At 43.1% G+C, this 12,822-nt stretch overlaps 1 protein-coding gene across 7 annotated transcripts in view; it reads right to left on the bottom strand.

Annotated features, from left to right (window-relative positions):
* The window catches only part of lrba (LPS responsive beige-like anchor protein), a 197,246-nt gene that overhangs the window by 141,794 nt on the left and 42,630 nt on the right, over positions 1-12,822 (bottom strand). For 6 of the 7 annotated variants that reach the window (XM_048245589.1, XM_048245607.1, XM_048245615.1 and 3 more), the window contains exons 18-24: positions 12,564-12,672; positions 11,733-11,814; positions 9,081-9,204; positions 8,554-8,746; positions 802-2,391; positions 501-679; positions 224-377 (exon numbers count right to left, since the gene is read on the bottom strand). In XM_048245589.1, coding sequence (XP_048101546.1) covers positions 224-377; positions 501-679; positions 802-2,391; positions 8,554-8,746; positions 9,081-9,204; positions 11,733-11,814; positions 12,564-12,672 — 2,431 coding nt within the window. The remainder of the gene's footprint in view (positions 1-223; positions 378-500; positions 680-801; positions 2,392-8,553; positions 8,747-9,080; positions 9,205-11,732; positions 11,815-12,563; positions 12,673-12,822) is intronic. The other variant, XM_048245632.1, reaches the window with a different exon arrangement.

Below are 12,822 nucleotides of genomic sequence, written 5' to 3'. Positions count from 1 at the left end.
CTTTGAGAAACACGGTTCTATAGGATCAATGTTTCCTATGTTTTTTTGTTAGCTCTCCAGGAAAGGAAAATGCTGTTTCAACAGTAGTGCAGTGCTGTACAGTTACCTCTAATTGTCGTTACAAAATAATAATACAACAGTTATAAAGAGTTGAGATGGCGCAAACAACACCTCAGACTTTACTATTTTTCCTGTTGGAACAGCGCAGTTCTGGGACACTCACCGAGGAGGAGGTGGCAGCTGAGAGCAGAGGCAGGATGCCACCACAGGCCATGATGAGGTTGTCGAGCACCTGAGAGATCAGGTGCACCGTGTTGTGTACAAACACCACATTTTCACTGCTGTTTACAAAGTCCATCACTGTCTTGGTGGAGTGGCTGAAGGTTGTGAGAATTGTTGTGTAATAAGTACAGATTTACCAATTGACACAGACATCAGAAAAAGAAAGTAGCAGTTTAGTGGCCAGGTTATGGGATATATGGTAGATACTCCTGCCTTACCTCCGCCACATCTGCACATCTGTCTCTATGGAGAAGAGGAGGTCGGTCAGAAGTCGCTGGTGCATGTGGGACCATTTGAATTCTGGGATACGGAACATGGTGGAACGAGCCGAAGATGAGGCACTGTCTCTATTTGTTGGAGCAGGACCAGATGCTGCGGCCTGAGCCTGACTCACCTCCTACAGGGACACATGCAGGGTTAGAACAGAGGCGCGCTAGCATTTTTGTGAGATCTCAACCTAAGACTACTAAGTAATACTTAAACTCATCTAAAACAAAGAATATGTTCATCATGTCATACCGATGTAGTTGCCTCCTTCAGTTCCAGTCTTTCAGTGTCTGTAGCTACACTTGACACATCAAGACGAGCAATTTTGATTTCTTTGGTCTTTGCAGCAATGCCCTGTGCTTGCTCCTTCCCAGGCTCTGCAGCTGGCTTCTGTGAATCACCACCCTCTCCCTCCTCAGTCTTTGCTGTAGATGTCTGTCCTTTCTCTCCTTCTGATATTGCTGGTTCTGCAGTGGCTCCCTCTAATGTTGCTTGTTCTGCAGTGGGATCTTCTGATGTCACTGGTTCTGCAGTGGGTTCCTCTGATGTCACTGGTTCTGCAGTGGGTTCTTCTGATGTCACTGGTTCTGCAGTGGGTTCCTCTGATGCCACTGGCTCCTCAGTAGTCACAGTGGAAGGCTGAGCTTCCTTACTGTCCACCAGTTCTTTCTCCACTTCTCCCTGGTCTGCACATCTCTCACTGCTTTCTTTTATTGCTTCTTTTTCATTAATAGGAGCACTCTCTGCCTGTACATCTGGTTCTCCGGTGTCAGACTTTGCTGTTTTATTCTGAACTGCAGCCTCGTCCTCATCATCCCCCTCCCCATCATCATCCCCTGCGGTAGCACTGGCGGACACAAAAGAGGACTCTTCCATACGGTCATCACTGGCTTTGACCGCATCACTGACAGAGGAGACATCTACCAGGTCTTCACTGAAGATGGATGCACCGGCTGTACTAGTCTCATTGTAGTTGGAAACTTCAGAGTTCCCCTGCTCTACAGAGTCTTCCCTTGACAGAACCGCTGCCGACTCCTTAATCATCTCTCTCGAGTCAGGATCTTCATTCTGGTCCCTCTTCACTTCAGTTACCTCGGGCTCCTTCTGAGCATCACCTTCTCCTGCAGTCTGTTTCACATCATTTGTTCCTTCTACCTTTGCATCTTCTGTTTTGCCCTCACACACTTCAGCACTACTTTCCATTCCAGCCTCTTCAGATTTCTCTACATCTCCACTTTCAGCTCCTTCTGCTGGGACAGCAGGCTTCTCTTTTGGTTCAGTCTCACCATCTCTGCACTCCTTAGCAGCAGTTACATGATTGTCAGAAGTTTTCATGTTATGTTCATGGCCATGTGGTGCCTCCGCGTCATGTTGACTTTCTTCCTGTGCTCCACTAGCATGGTTGTCTTGCTGTTGAGCTTCCTGTGCTCCACTAGCTTGGTTGTCTTGCTGTTGAGCTCTACGCTCATCCTCTTGCTTCTCCTCTTCTTCAGCACGGAGTAAGATGTTTGACACCGCAACAGAGGTATGGCTTCTCTCCTCATCTCTTCCTTCTTCTCTTCCCTTGTTCTTAACCTTTTCTTCATCTCTTCCCTCATCCTTAGCATGAGTGGGGAGAGAAGAGGGCTGTTCATCCACACGCAGCTCAATCATTGTGGACGGAGCCATCTCCTCATTCAGTGGGGATTCCGTAACCTCTCCATTGGCATGGCTCAGAAGCTCTGAATCTCGACTGGCCCCAGATACTGTCCGGATTTGGGCCCCAGAACCACCCTCAGGGCCAAGTCGCTGGTACTCCCTGAACATTCGAGACAGGTTCTCCTTGTGTTGCTCAAAGGTCACCTGAAAAAATATATACAGAGTCTTGGATGAGAACAGGATTATAAATTAGCGGAAACTCAACCATTACTATCTAGTTTGGCTACGTTAAGATAAGTTTTCATAACTTAACAATGTATATATGTAACCTTTCTAACAAAGCAGTTTGTATGCATGCTTTAAATAGAGTAATTAGCACGGGAGTGTGACACAGATCTAATCAGATATGGCTGAAGTGTGTGCTGAAGAAGCGAGCGCAATGACAGCTTGAGGAAGAGCCCTGGTGCTCTCAGACAGCGATTAGCATCTTGGCATTTGCACATCCTGCAAAAGACGATTTCCATTGTCCTCATTAAAGGGCCTGCACCACACAGGCTCTTTGAACAGAAAGTCAAATAAACAGTGTGTGCGTGTGTGCGCACGCACAGGCACACACAGGCACACACACACACACAGACACACACAAGAAATATACTACCACACAACACTACTTTACTTCAGGCCATTTGCATTTAGGGTGAGAGAACCTGATTATTTGTAATTAATTAGCCGTTATTGTTCTAAATTAGCCTGCAACAAGGGTGGTCATTAATCTTCCTGCTGGTTTGATTGGTAATCCATAGCCATTGTCTCCAAGCTCTGAGCTTCTGATTGCTCCAATAGTTTCCTCTGTGCCTCCCTCCCCTGTTACCTCCCTTTTCTTTGACTCATTCTCTAGTCTTTCACCATCACAGAGAGGTGCATTTACATCCATTTCCCTTTAATTTGACATGCAACATTTTGCCAATTAGAAGAGCTAAGTAGAACTAAGTGCACCTCACAACCTGTGCCAGTGCTGTCAGAGCATTTGCATGAGTGTGGCAGTATGACGTCACGTGCATCGCATTTCACACAGATTACGGAGACTGATGGATGTACAGTATGAAGGCTGAGAGAAGGGAGGGCAGATTGAGTTCCCATGCGAGAGAAGTTACTGTAGTACTGTGGTTTTTGCATGCGAGTCATGCAGCATGCCGTTCTGGGTGGGCTCTCAAGGCCCCTCTCTGGGCTAATCTAATTGAACTCCAGCCCACAATTCTGTGGAAAAACCTCATTCCACGTGCTTGTAAGAAAACAAGGGAGCGCTCTGTAATGTGACAGCTATCATGATATTAATGGGATGTGCTGGGGCCAAATCATACATTCAGATGCAAATCAACCTCAGTAGGTCTACTACGAAAACACTCTCCCACAAGATATGAAGCACTTAACGTCACATTTTGATTAAGGGTAAAAGCTCCTCACTTGCGCTGTGTTCACTGTGCAAGTGCACACATACCCTATATAGACACTGCATTTGTGCTTCTGTTCAAATGTTTTCAGTCTTCAAACATTGCAGCACTATCAGCATCCAGACCTTAAAACGATCTGTTCCCAAAGCTTATGAGACTCAGAGAGCCACTCTACAGAGTGCTATTGAGAACTGCTTCTGCATTATGATGGCTGATTTCAGATCAGAAGACATGTCTAGACAGAGAGCCTGTGTGGTGAGACCTGGGTGGTGAATTACTGGTCTGGGAAGAGGCATATACAGTAGGGCCTGAGAGTCCCATTTAGATCAATAGATACCAGGCGACCGCAAAACAAAGGGGAAATGGGGGAGTCGAGGCTGGCCCTAATTGGATTAGCTAAATGCAATTCCCTTTGCTGAAATCAATGTCGTCTGCAGACACAATCTCTCTCTTGCTTTCTCTTTTTCAAAACCCATGGCCCATATACAGTACCATGCAAGAGCAGATTCACAGAATAGACGATGGCAATCACTGTGCCTGTGGTTCCAGAGAGGAGTGTGGATTGGGACCACGTGGCAGTAGGGACTGACGGAGACCGTTCCAATGGTGAAACCGCCTGAGCTCTTGAAACACTAGCGCCTCAAGATCCTGTAAACCCCCTTAAACATTATAGCTAATGGGGAATGTATATAGCAAGAGGTTTCTGGGTCAAGAAAATATATTGCAAAAATTATTACTTCATTACATCTATGCATGTAAACACAGTGTATGAAAAAGCACTGTGAAAACTGAAAAAGTATGAAACACTCAAAGTAATTCAACACTCATCTTGGAAGAACTGTGGGCAGGAACAGCTCTCTATGTGGTAAGAGACTGTTTACTGGAAATGACTGTGCAGTATGGCATTATCCCAATGTCGTTAAATGCCAGTTATATATAGTGATTATCTTTAGGTATAGTCAATAGTCAAGATGTTATGGTCCTCCCATCTTGTAAAGCTGTCGATGCGTCTCCACTCTACTCAGGACAAGTCAATGAAGACTGTCCAGCGAATGGGATCTCTATCTCAAGAGCTCTTTCAATAGTATCCCTCAGGATCCATACTGCAGACAAAGAGTGAGAGTCACACCAGCTGTGGGTCTGAAGAGAAATGCTGCAGCTGAATGAGTGATTGAATCGCATGAGACAATGATGACAGATGAGACTCATCATACATAATTGCACTCATTGTTCTGCATAGTTCTTTGGTGTTATTCAAACAAACACACCTGGTGAGCTCAATGGTAAGCAAGTACAGTAGCAGTTTTCTGTAATGTTCTGAAATAAATGCGCTGAGGCCGTTCTAAAGTCAGTAAGATCCTCATCTACTAAACTTCAGGGAAAACACTCAATTGAATGAATTTGGCAATACCAGCTTCTTCTGTTCCAATAATATATACAATCAGTATAAAGCACTTTACACATAGGATACAACAACAGCACCGCTGCACACTGAAACCCTTTATTTTCAATGGCTTGCCCTCACGCCCTCGCACACACTACTACTAGCACATACCACTTCCTATCTGAGCCCCATAATGTAGGCAAGACACTAACAACTAGTTTTAGATGTGCCCTGAGACTGCTGACTGAGGAGGCTTGAAGGGCACTTTGTCCTTGCAGTGCACATGAGCCGCTTTTGGGAGCTGTGCCGCTCGGAGCTCATTGGTGTGCAGAACTGGAGCAGGGCACCTTGGAAAGGCTGTTGTGTCAGCAGGCACCCCTGCAGAAGCATCTGTCCACTCTACAGCCAAATTACACACACTCACACAGAGACAGACACACACACAGAGAAATGGAGACAAGAGAATATAACCTCGGTCTAGGAGCACACACACTTGGAAAAAACAAGCTTAAAGGGCAACTATCAATTGGTGATCTAGTGAACCAAAAAGTGGTGTAACAAACCCAAACTAAAACTTTTATATAAGGTTTTTGGCCTAACCAAATGAAACAACCTTCACTCTTGGAGGAAATACACAAAATGAAATAAAAGACATCAACATGCGCCAACATTTTCCTAGACATATATGTCATAAAACTGGAATAAATTCCAAATATTTTTAAAGAAACTTTGAATAAAATCACTGCTAACCACATAAAACAAATTCATAAAACAAGAACAATGAAATGGAAATTCTACCTCCGCTTCCAGGGAATTGTAGATATGCATGTTGGAGTGCAGTATAACAGGCTGTGCATATGCTCTCATATATGTGTTTATTTATCAGAGTTCTCCCACAGGGCTGCTTAAATTGATGGGGATCTGTTCTAGTGATTGTAGAGACGTGGTGGAGCTGAATTGGAAATGTGTTCAAACGAGTGTGTGAGGACAGCCCTGGAGAGACCAAATGAGAGTGCATGTGTGTACTGTGCTATATGCTAATGTGATACACACATACACACACACACACACATGGTGCAAAAGCTCACCTGAAAGACAACCTCACATTTACACTGTTTCACGAATACAGACACACGCACAGTACACACACGCACAGTCCACACACACACAGTACACACACACACACACAGTGCACACGCACACACAGTGCACACGCACACACACACACACACACACACACACACAGTGCACACACACACACACACACGCACACACACACACACACACACACACACACACACACACACAGCCCCACAGCAGTGGGAGGGACAGTCTACAGTGACAAACCGCACTGCTGCTCCACACTTGGCAGGAAATCTATCAAACGGGACAATAAAATTGCAATTGAGTTTCTTTAGCTCTTTTTTTTTTTTGGCGGATGCGTGGATCCTAGCTGGTTTAGCACCAGGTCACCTATCGAATTCACCACACAGGTCCCTCTTGCCTCAGAAAGCAGTGCCTTTAGATTAGCACGGGGCCTTTGTACACAGACCAAAGCACCGCGTGGCATTAATCTTGTGCAATTACAGGGGAAAAGGCAATTATAAGTCTTTCCATTCACAAAGTAATGATCAATTTCTGTGCGATTGCCACGATTGCAAGTTTGGGGGTTGGACGCCGAGAATGCATCAAAGTGTGTCTGTACAGAAGCTGCTAAATGATGCATAACTAATATTAGGTCCTCATAAAGGCATCCAGAAATATTCTCCTGACTGAGAGCCTGCTGCAAAGTAGGGAAATGTGGAATAACACACCAGAGAAATACAAATTAGACAGGAACAGAACTCAACACAACAATCAATTTAGCACCATTATTCATTTCCGTTTCCATGCAAAAATTAAGAAAATTACTATGCACCAAAATCTTGGATCTATTAAACTAGTTTTTTAGAGTACTAAAAAAGGCCTATTTATTTCGGTATTGCTTTTTATTTTCACTGCCATGGCAATTAAACATCAGTTTTCATAAGGAGCAGAACAAAGAACGAAGAGAACATAGCAACACTCTGCAGTGGAACACACTCAAGAACATAGCATCACACTCTGCAGCGTGGAACACACTCAAGAACATAGCATCACACTCTGCAGCGTGGAACACACTCAAGAATATAGCATCACACTCTGCAGCGTGGAACACACTGGAGAGAAATTCATGCAACCAGTGCATGCTGCGATGTTTTACAACACTTCAACATGGCTATATTTTCAGAGCTTTCATTCAAAATAAAATACAACAACATAGATATTAATTTATTATCTACCAGAGAGTAGATTATCAAATACATATTCAGAAATAAAATTTGAACTCTCTCATTTGTTGCTATTCTAATATTTACAATAAAATGTTTTTTTGCCTTGTTAGGGCTTCACGTTGTGTTGTGTATTAGCTTGGCACTATATTGCAGAAGAAAATCGATACTTTTGGAGATATTTGTTGGCATTCATTGTTCCTTAATGAGTATTGTCTAGACCGTTGCTATGATTGCTGTACGTGTGCTGTTTATTGTGTCCCTGGTTGGACTTCATCTCTAATGGGTTTCTGATCTGAGCGCACTTCCATAATTATTATCCTTAGAGTAGTCAGTCAGTTTGGTCTGGAGGGAGAAAGAGTACATAAGGAAGCAGCACTGGCTCTCATAGAACCTTGGCATAGCACAGCGTTGCCCCCTACTGGACCAAACTAGTATGGACCCGCAGAGACTCTGATCTGCTTGTAGCTCTGAAGTTGACTGCCATCTGCCAGATTTTGGGTGCCCACCTCCGACCACAATCTGACACCCAGAAAATTACTTCACCCTCTTGGAAGCGGGTGCGTAACACAATATCAACACAGCATTCAGGAACAGGCTTCAGAGACGAGAAGTGCTGGGAGTTTTTTTTTCATCTCTGGATCGCTACAGAGGCAATTCTGTACATAAATAAATGACTGGGAGGCTTTTGGCGATAGCAGGAAACCCAGAGGTCTAATCAGTACATTGTGGATTTATACGATACATCATAATCAGCTTCAGATGTACTCTCACTGATCTGCTTTGTACCCTCACTGATCTGCTTTGAGATTCTAGAAAGAATTCCGCGGGTGATAAGAGATGATCCCATTCATAGTTTCAGAGGTTACAGTAAGGTCTTAAGAAAATGAAGAAAACTAAATACAGAGTAGATTTTTACCAATTCGTTCAGTTTATAGGAACTTTAGTTTAAAATGTCTATGCAACATACGACATTATTTCAGTTAGGTCATGAGATAGAATATGATGTTGATTGTATTGTATGTTTTTCCCTAAATACAGATCCATCATAATTTTGCATTTGAATCAAAACCAGCAGAATAACGGCTGGATCTGTTTTTGAGTGTGTGTGTGTGTGTGTGTGTGTGTGTGTGTGTGTGTGTGTGTGTGTGTGTGTGTGTGTGTGTGTGTACACACAATGCTCTTGTGCTTTTACACATGTTTGTAAATAGAGTGCACTAACCTTTGAATGAGTGATGGAAAGTGTATCCACCCACACCCTCCAACCTCCCCATTCGTACTTAATGGCGTGATAGAGAAGGATCCGGAAAATGGCGTACACCATCTCAGTGATTTTCTGCTCCTCACTGTTCTTTGGGTTAATGTAGCAGAGCGACAACATCCAGTCTTGCCACACGGAGCACTGCAGCAGGCTTCTAATGGAGGCACGAGAGACAGATTAACACTTATAAACACACACACACACACACACACACACATATAGCATCAAATAAAGACCAGTAGTCTCACAAGTAGGGAGAACAACTATGGGCATCTTACACAAAATATGGTGTTGCTGGAAATACAGGAATGTGTAGTTTCATGGGTGGCATAGCATAGAACCATGCTGAACTGGTTAGCCTTAGTGATAATTCAACTATGAAAAAGTACTAGTGTGAGAAAAGATAATAAACGTGATGTACACAACCGTGTAAAAGTTTCCCATCAACTCAACACATTTCTGAATCCAGATGTGTGCTCTGTATTTACCTCCTGTTCTCTCTGCTGTTGTTGAACAGTTTGATCATGTCGGACAGGAAGATGCGGCGCACCTCCATGCCCTCTGGACCAGGAGGGGAGTTCTTCAGCAGAGCCGCAATCACCTTCAAGATCTCTGTCACATGACAACAACACATTAACACACCAACTGTCTGTCAAAAAGTCACCAACTCTCAATAAAACAGTGGACAGCAATTCCACTCGTACCAGTTATAAAAGAACACCGGCTCAATTATTACAACAATGTATCAATCACACTTCTGCTCCATCATGGAAATTGGGTCATTTGCTGGTGACATTGTATATATTATTACATTTCATTGTATATAATATTAATATTATATAAACTAATGTATACATTCTAGGTGGGGCTGAGAGGTAATCCATTAAACTCCAAATATTTGTTTCACTGGTAGCAATCCTACAATCCATACACTGCGCTTTCACTGAGAATAGTGATTAGACAGATTAGATTTATTCAACATCGGATCCACTTGCTTATCTTCACAGAGGGATCATATCTGCAAACTGATATTTTAATAATTTAAAAGTTATAAATAGTTATAAAATAAAAAGGTATTCAACTGTGCTGTGATAGTCCTGTCGTACACTTGTATAAAATCGTATAAAAGGAAATGTATAAAATTATTGCATAAAAACAAAAATTGGCCGTCTTCTCTGGACATGCAGAGCTAGATTATTACACAAACTGATTTCTGATTTCCTCCTTCCATGTGTGATTGATTGCACGGTGCTAGCCCTCTCCTTTAGGGAAAATAAAAACACCTGCAGCCTAGCCTAGTGGAAACAATAGTGCATGTGCAATTCTTCAGAAAAAGACCATGAGACAGTCATCTGCATTGTAAAAGCCGGAGGGCTGTTTCACCTCTGTAGCCAAAGCTTTCCTGGAACAGTGCGTTTAGTTAACCTAAAGCGACTGGCTGTTTAGATGAATTATCTAGACAACGTCAGTGTCTATTTGCCTGAGTGGAGAGGTTTGGGTTTCATTCGTCCCTGAGAACTGGGAATGCCGTCGTCGTCGGTAACCAATCCCCTCCCTATTACCCTTGTCTCTCCGCCGTCAACGTTTGTGTTGTTTCTATGCCTTAGTCACTCAAATTATGAGTCGGTGAACCCTACCCAGGAGAAAATTACCTCTGCATGCACCCCCTCTGCTCTGCATTTGCACTGACCATTTGGTCCAGGTTTGAGCTTGGAGTTAAGCTTTAAGAGGAACCATAGTTCTTCGGTTGGTCTGATTCAGGCTGACGTTGCTAAAGACTGTAATCAGGCCCATTTTGAGGCTTCAGGATAGATTAAATCAAGTAACAGCACGGTAAAAAAGGAGGGGAAAAGAATGCATCGGGTCTGCGTTCATTTGCACAGACTATATGGGCCAGGAGTCTTTTGTTGTGGACCTATAAAAAGTGCACTGCTTCAGAGGAGGACACTAAAGAAATTACAACTGCCAAGTGCATTCAATATGTCGTCATAAGATAGACGTCCTGTTACCTCATTACTTGCATTCTTAATACAATTTTTTCCCCTTCAACAGAAGTCTCCTTTTGAAAACTGACTTAACAAAAAAAAACAAAGCACATAAAGGTTTTTTAAATTATCTCACAGTACAGGGATGTCTTAAAAAAAATCAGAGTGACTGATCAAAGGCCCAGCTGCTCTTTGAGCGTCTTATGTTGTCTAATGTGCAGAAATTAAAGTGCAGTGAGTAATGAGACTGGAGTATGAAAACATAACCTTGGCCCAGGGTCTAAACCAGTGCCTGACTGTAGGTGCCCATTATCTCTACTTAAAAGACTCAGCTTCAGATGAGGCTGTTTTAGGAGACATATGCCTGTGTCTTATGTGTTACACAGAAGGAAAAGCAAATCTTTTATTGCAATGCTGGAGAACAAAAAGAAAAGCAGGGGAAAATGCCCATGGTCTAAGAGGGAAAGGCACTCTGCACGTAACACAGCCTCCACCATTCAAATAAACAAACTGCAGAAGACAGACGGTTGGAATCAGAGTTAGAACTATACTCATTACAATGACATATCTCTAACTAACTTCTGGAACTGGACTTAAAATATTAAACAGTTTTTTTTTTTTTAATGGATGATATACTAAAGGTTTTGTACCATTTGTTTCTAATATAGTTAAGCTTTACAGTCTGTATTTTACTGCACTTTTGTTGCTTCAATCTGAACATTTTTGTTGCTTTCCATTTCTATTCTAATGGTACTAACAATAACAAAATAGCTGGGCCACTATGAGCATATTAACATTATTAATGCAACCTTGTTACAAACCTTGTTTGTCTTGTTTGTAGCCGCTGGTTATAACCTTGTTAAAAACATTATAACCCAGCGGCCAAACATATTGTTAGTACCATTAGAGTTAGTACCACTGCATTAAATCCCATACGCAAATCTGGGTTGAAATCCATAGTTCATCGCTCATGGGGACTAAGCCTTAACTGAGATGACTGGAGTTTGGGTCACTGAGGACATTTGTGAAGTAGCAATTCATTGCCCAGTGGAAGTCATTACGGAGCTTGCATTCTCCACTTCACCACTCTTGAGGCTACAAACTCTAAATCTGGTCTTATCTCCAACTGTGGTGGTGGAAGGAAACATCACTCACGAGGATTCTGGATCTTCACAGAGGAGTCAGGGTCTGGATGCTGTTTGTGGATCACTTGGGTACAGATCTGCTCAGTCAAAATCTGAAACAATACAAGAGGGACAGGCTCTGATTTAGGACTATCCCTGTGTCTCGCCACGGCTGCCTTTTTCCAGCATGGCGCGGGCAAGTCCCGCAGGCCTCAGATGGGCGGGTATGGGCAGACCAGAGCCAACGTGGAGTGGAGGATCTAAAAAAGATGCGGATGAAGGCCCTCGCATGAGAGAGCAGCCCACACTTCACAAATCACAGCCGAGGGGAAGCTCATGGCAACAGGATGATTAGCAAACACAAAGGATCCAAATGTGTGTCGGAGCAGCGGGCAAATGTGACCTTTCATTACTCCATCCAGGAGTTAATCCCGCGCTGGATGGAGGCAGGTTTGATTTGTGTGTTTGCGATCTTATAGAATAGGCACATTAACTCACAGGGCTCTCATAATTTAATGCAATCAGCAGATTGTAGATTAGTGGTTAGGTCATAAAAAGTAAGCAAAAAATGCAGTAAATCCCAGGGTGGAAAAGCCACATGAGAAAGCAGCTAACGTTAGGCAGGGGACCAAGTCACAACAGAATCAATTAAATGACACACCACAGTTAGTAGTCATGAATAACACTGCAAAAAATAGCAGGAGAAAGCAAACCACATGATGATATGAAATGCATAAAAAACAGTACATACAGTAGATGCACACATTTCCAATGATTTCAATGGAAATATAGTCACATTTAGTTGATTTTAGAATCCATCTTAACATAAAAAGAAATTCGAAACAGAGTGGATGAGTCTGACCTCAAAGAGCACATTGTAGGTCGTTATGGAAAACTGGTTGGAGTGGAGCATGAGCCGCTCGGTGAGGAGGGAGAAGAGTCCATGGCCGAGCATCACCTCCGACTTCCTCCTGAAACACAGCAGCAGGTCAGCAACACGGTCAGGTCAGGTCAGGTCAGCACCACACAGAACAACTCAAGCGCACTTAAGAATCGAATGTTCCCATTCTTAAAAAATGTCCATATGGGACTGATCGCATTTTCTGCATTTGTGTTTTAGT

This window comes from Alosa alosa, chromosome 1, assembly GCF_017589495.1.
Source record: "Alosa alosa isolate M-15738 ecotype Scorff River chromosome 1, AALO_Geno_1.1, whole genome shotgun sequence".
Taxonomy (NCBI): Eukaryota; Metazoa; Chordata; class Actinopteri; order Clupeiformes; family Clupeidae; genus Alosa; species Alosa alosa.
This window is presented reverse-complemented; position numbering and strand designations above follow the sequence as displayed.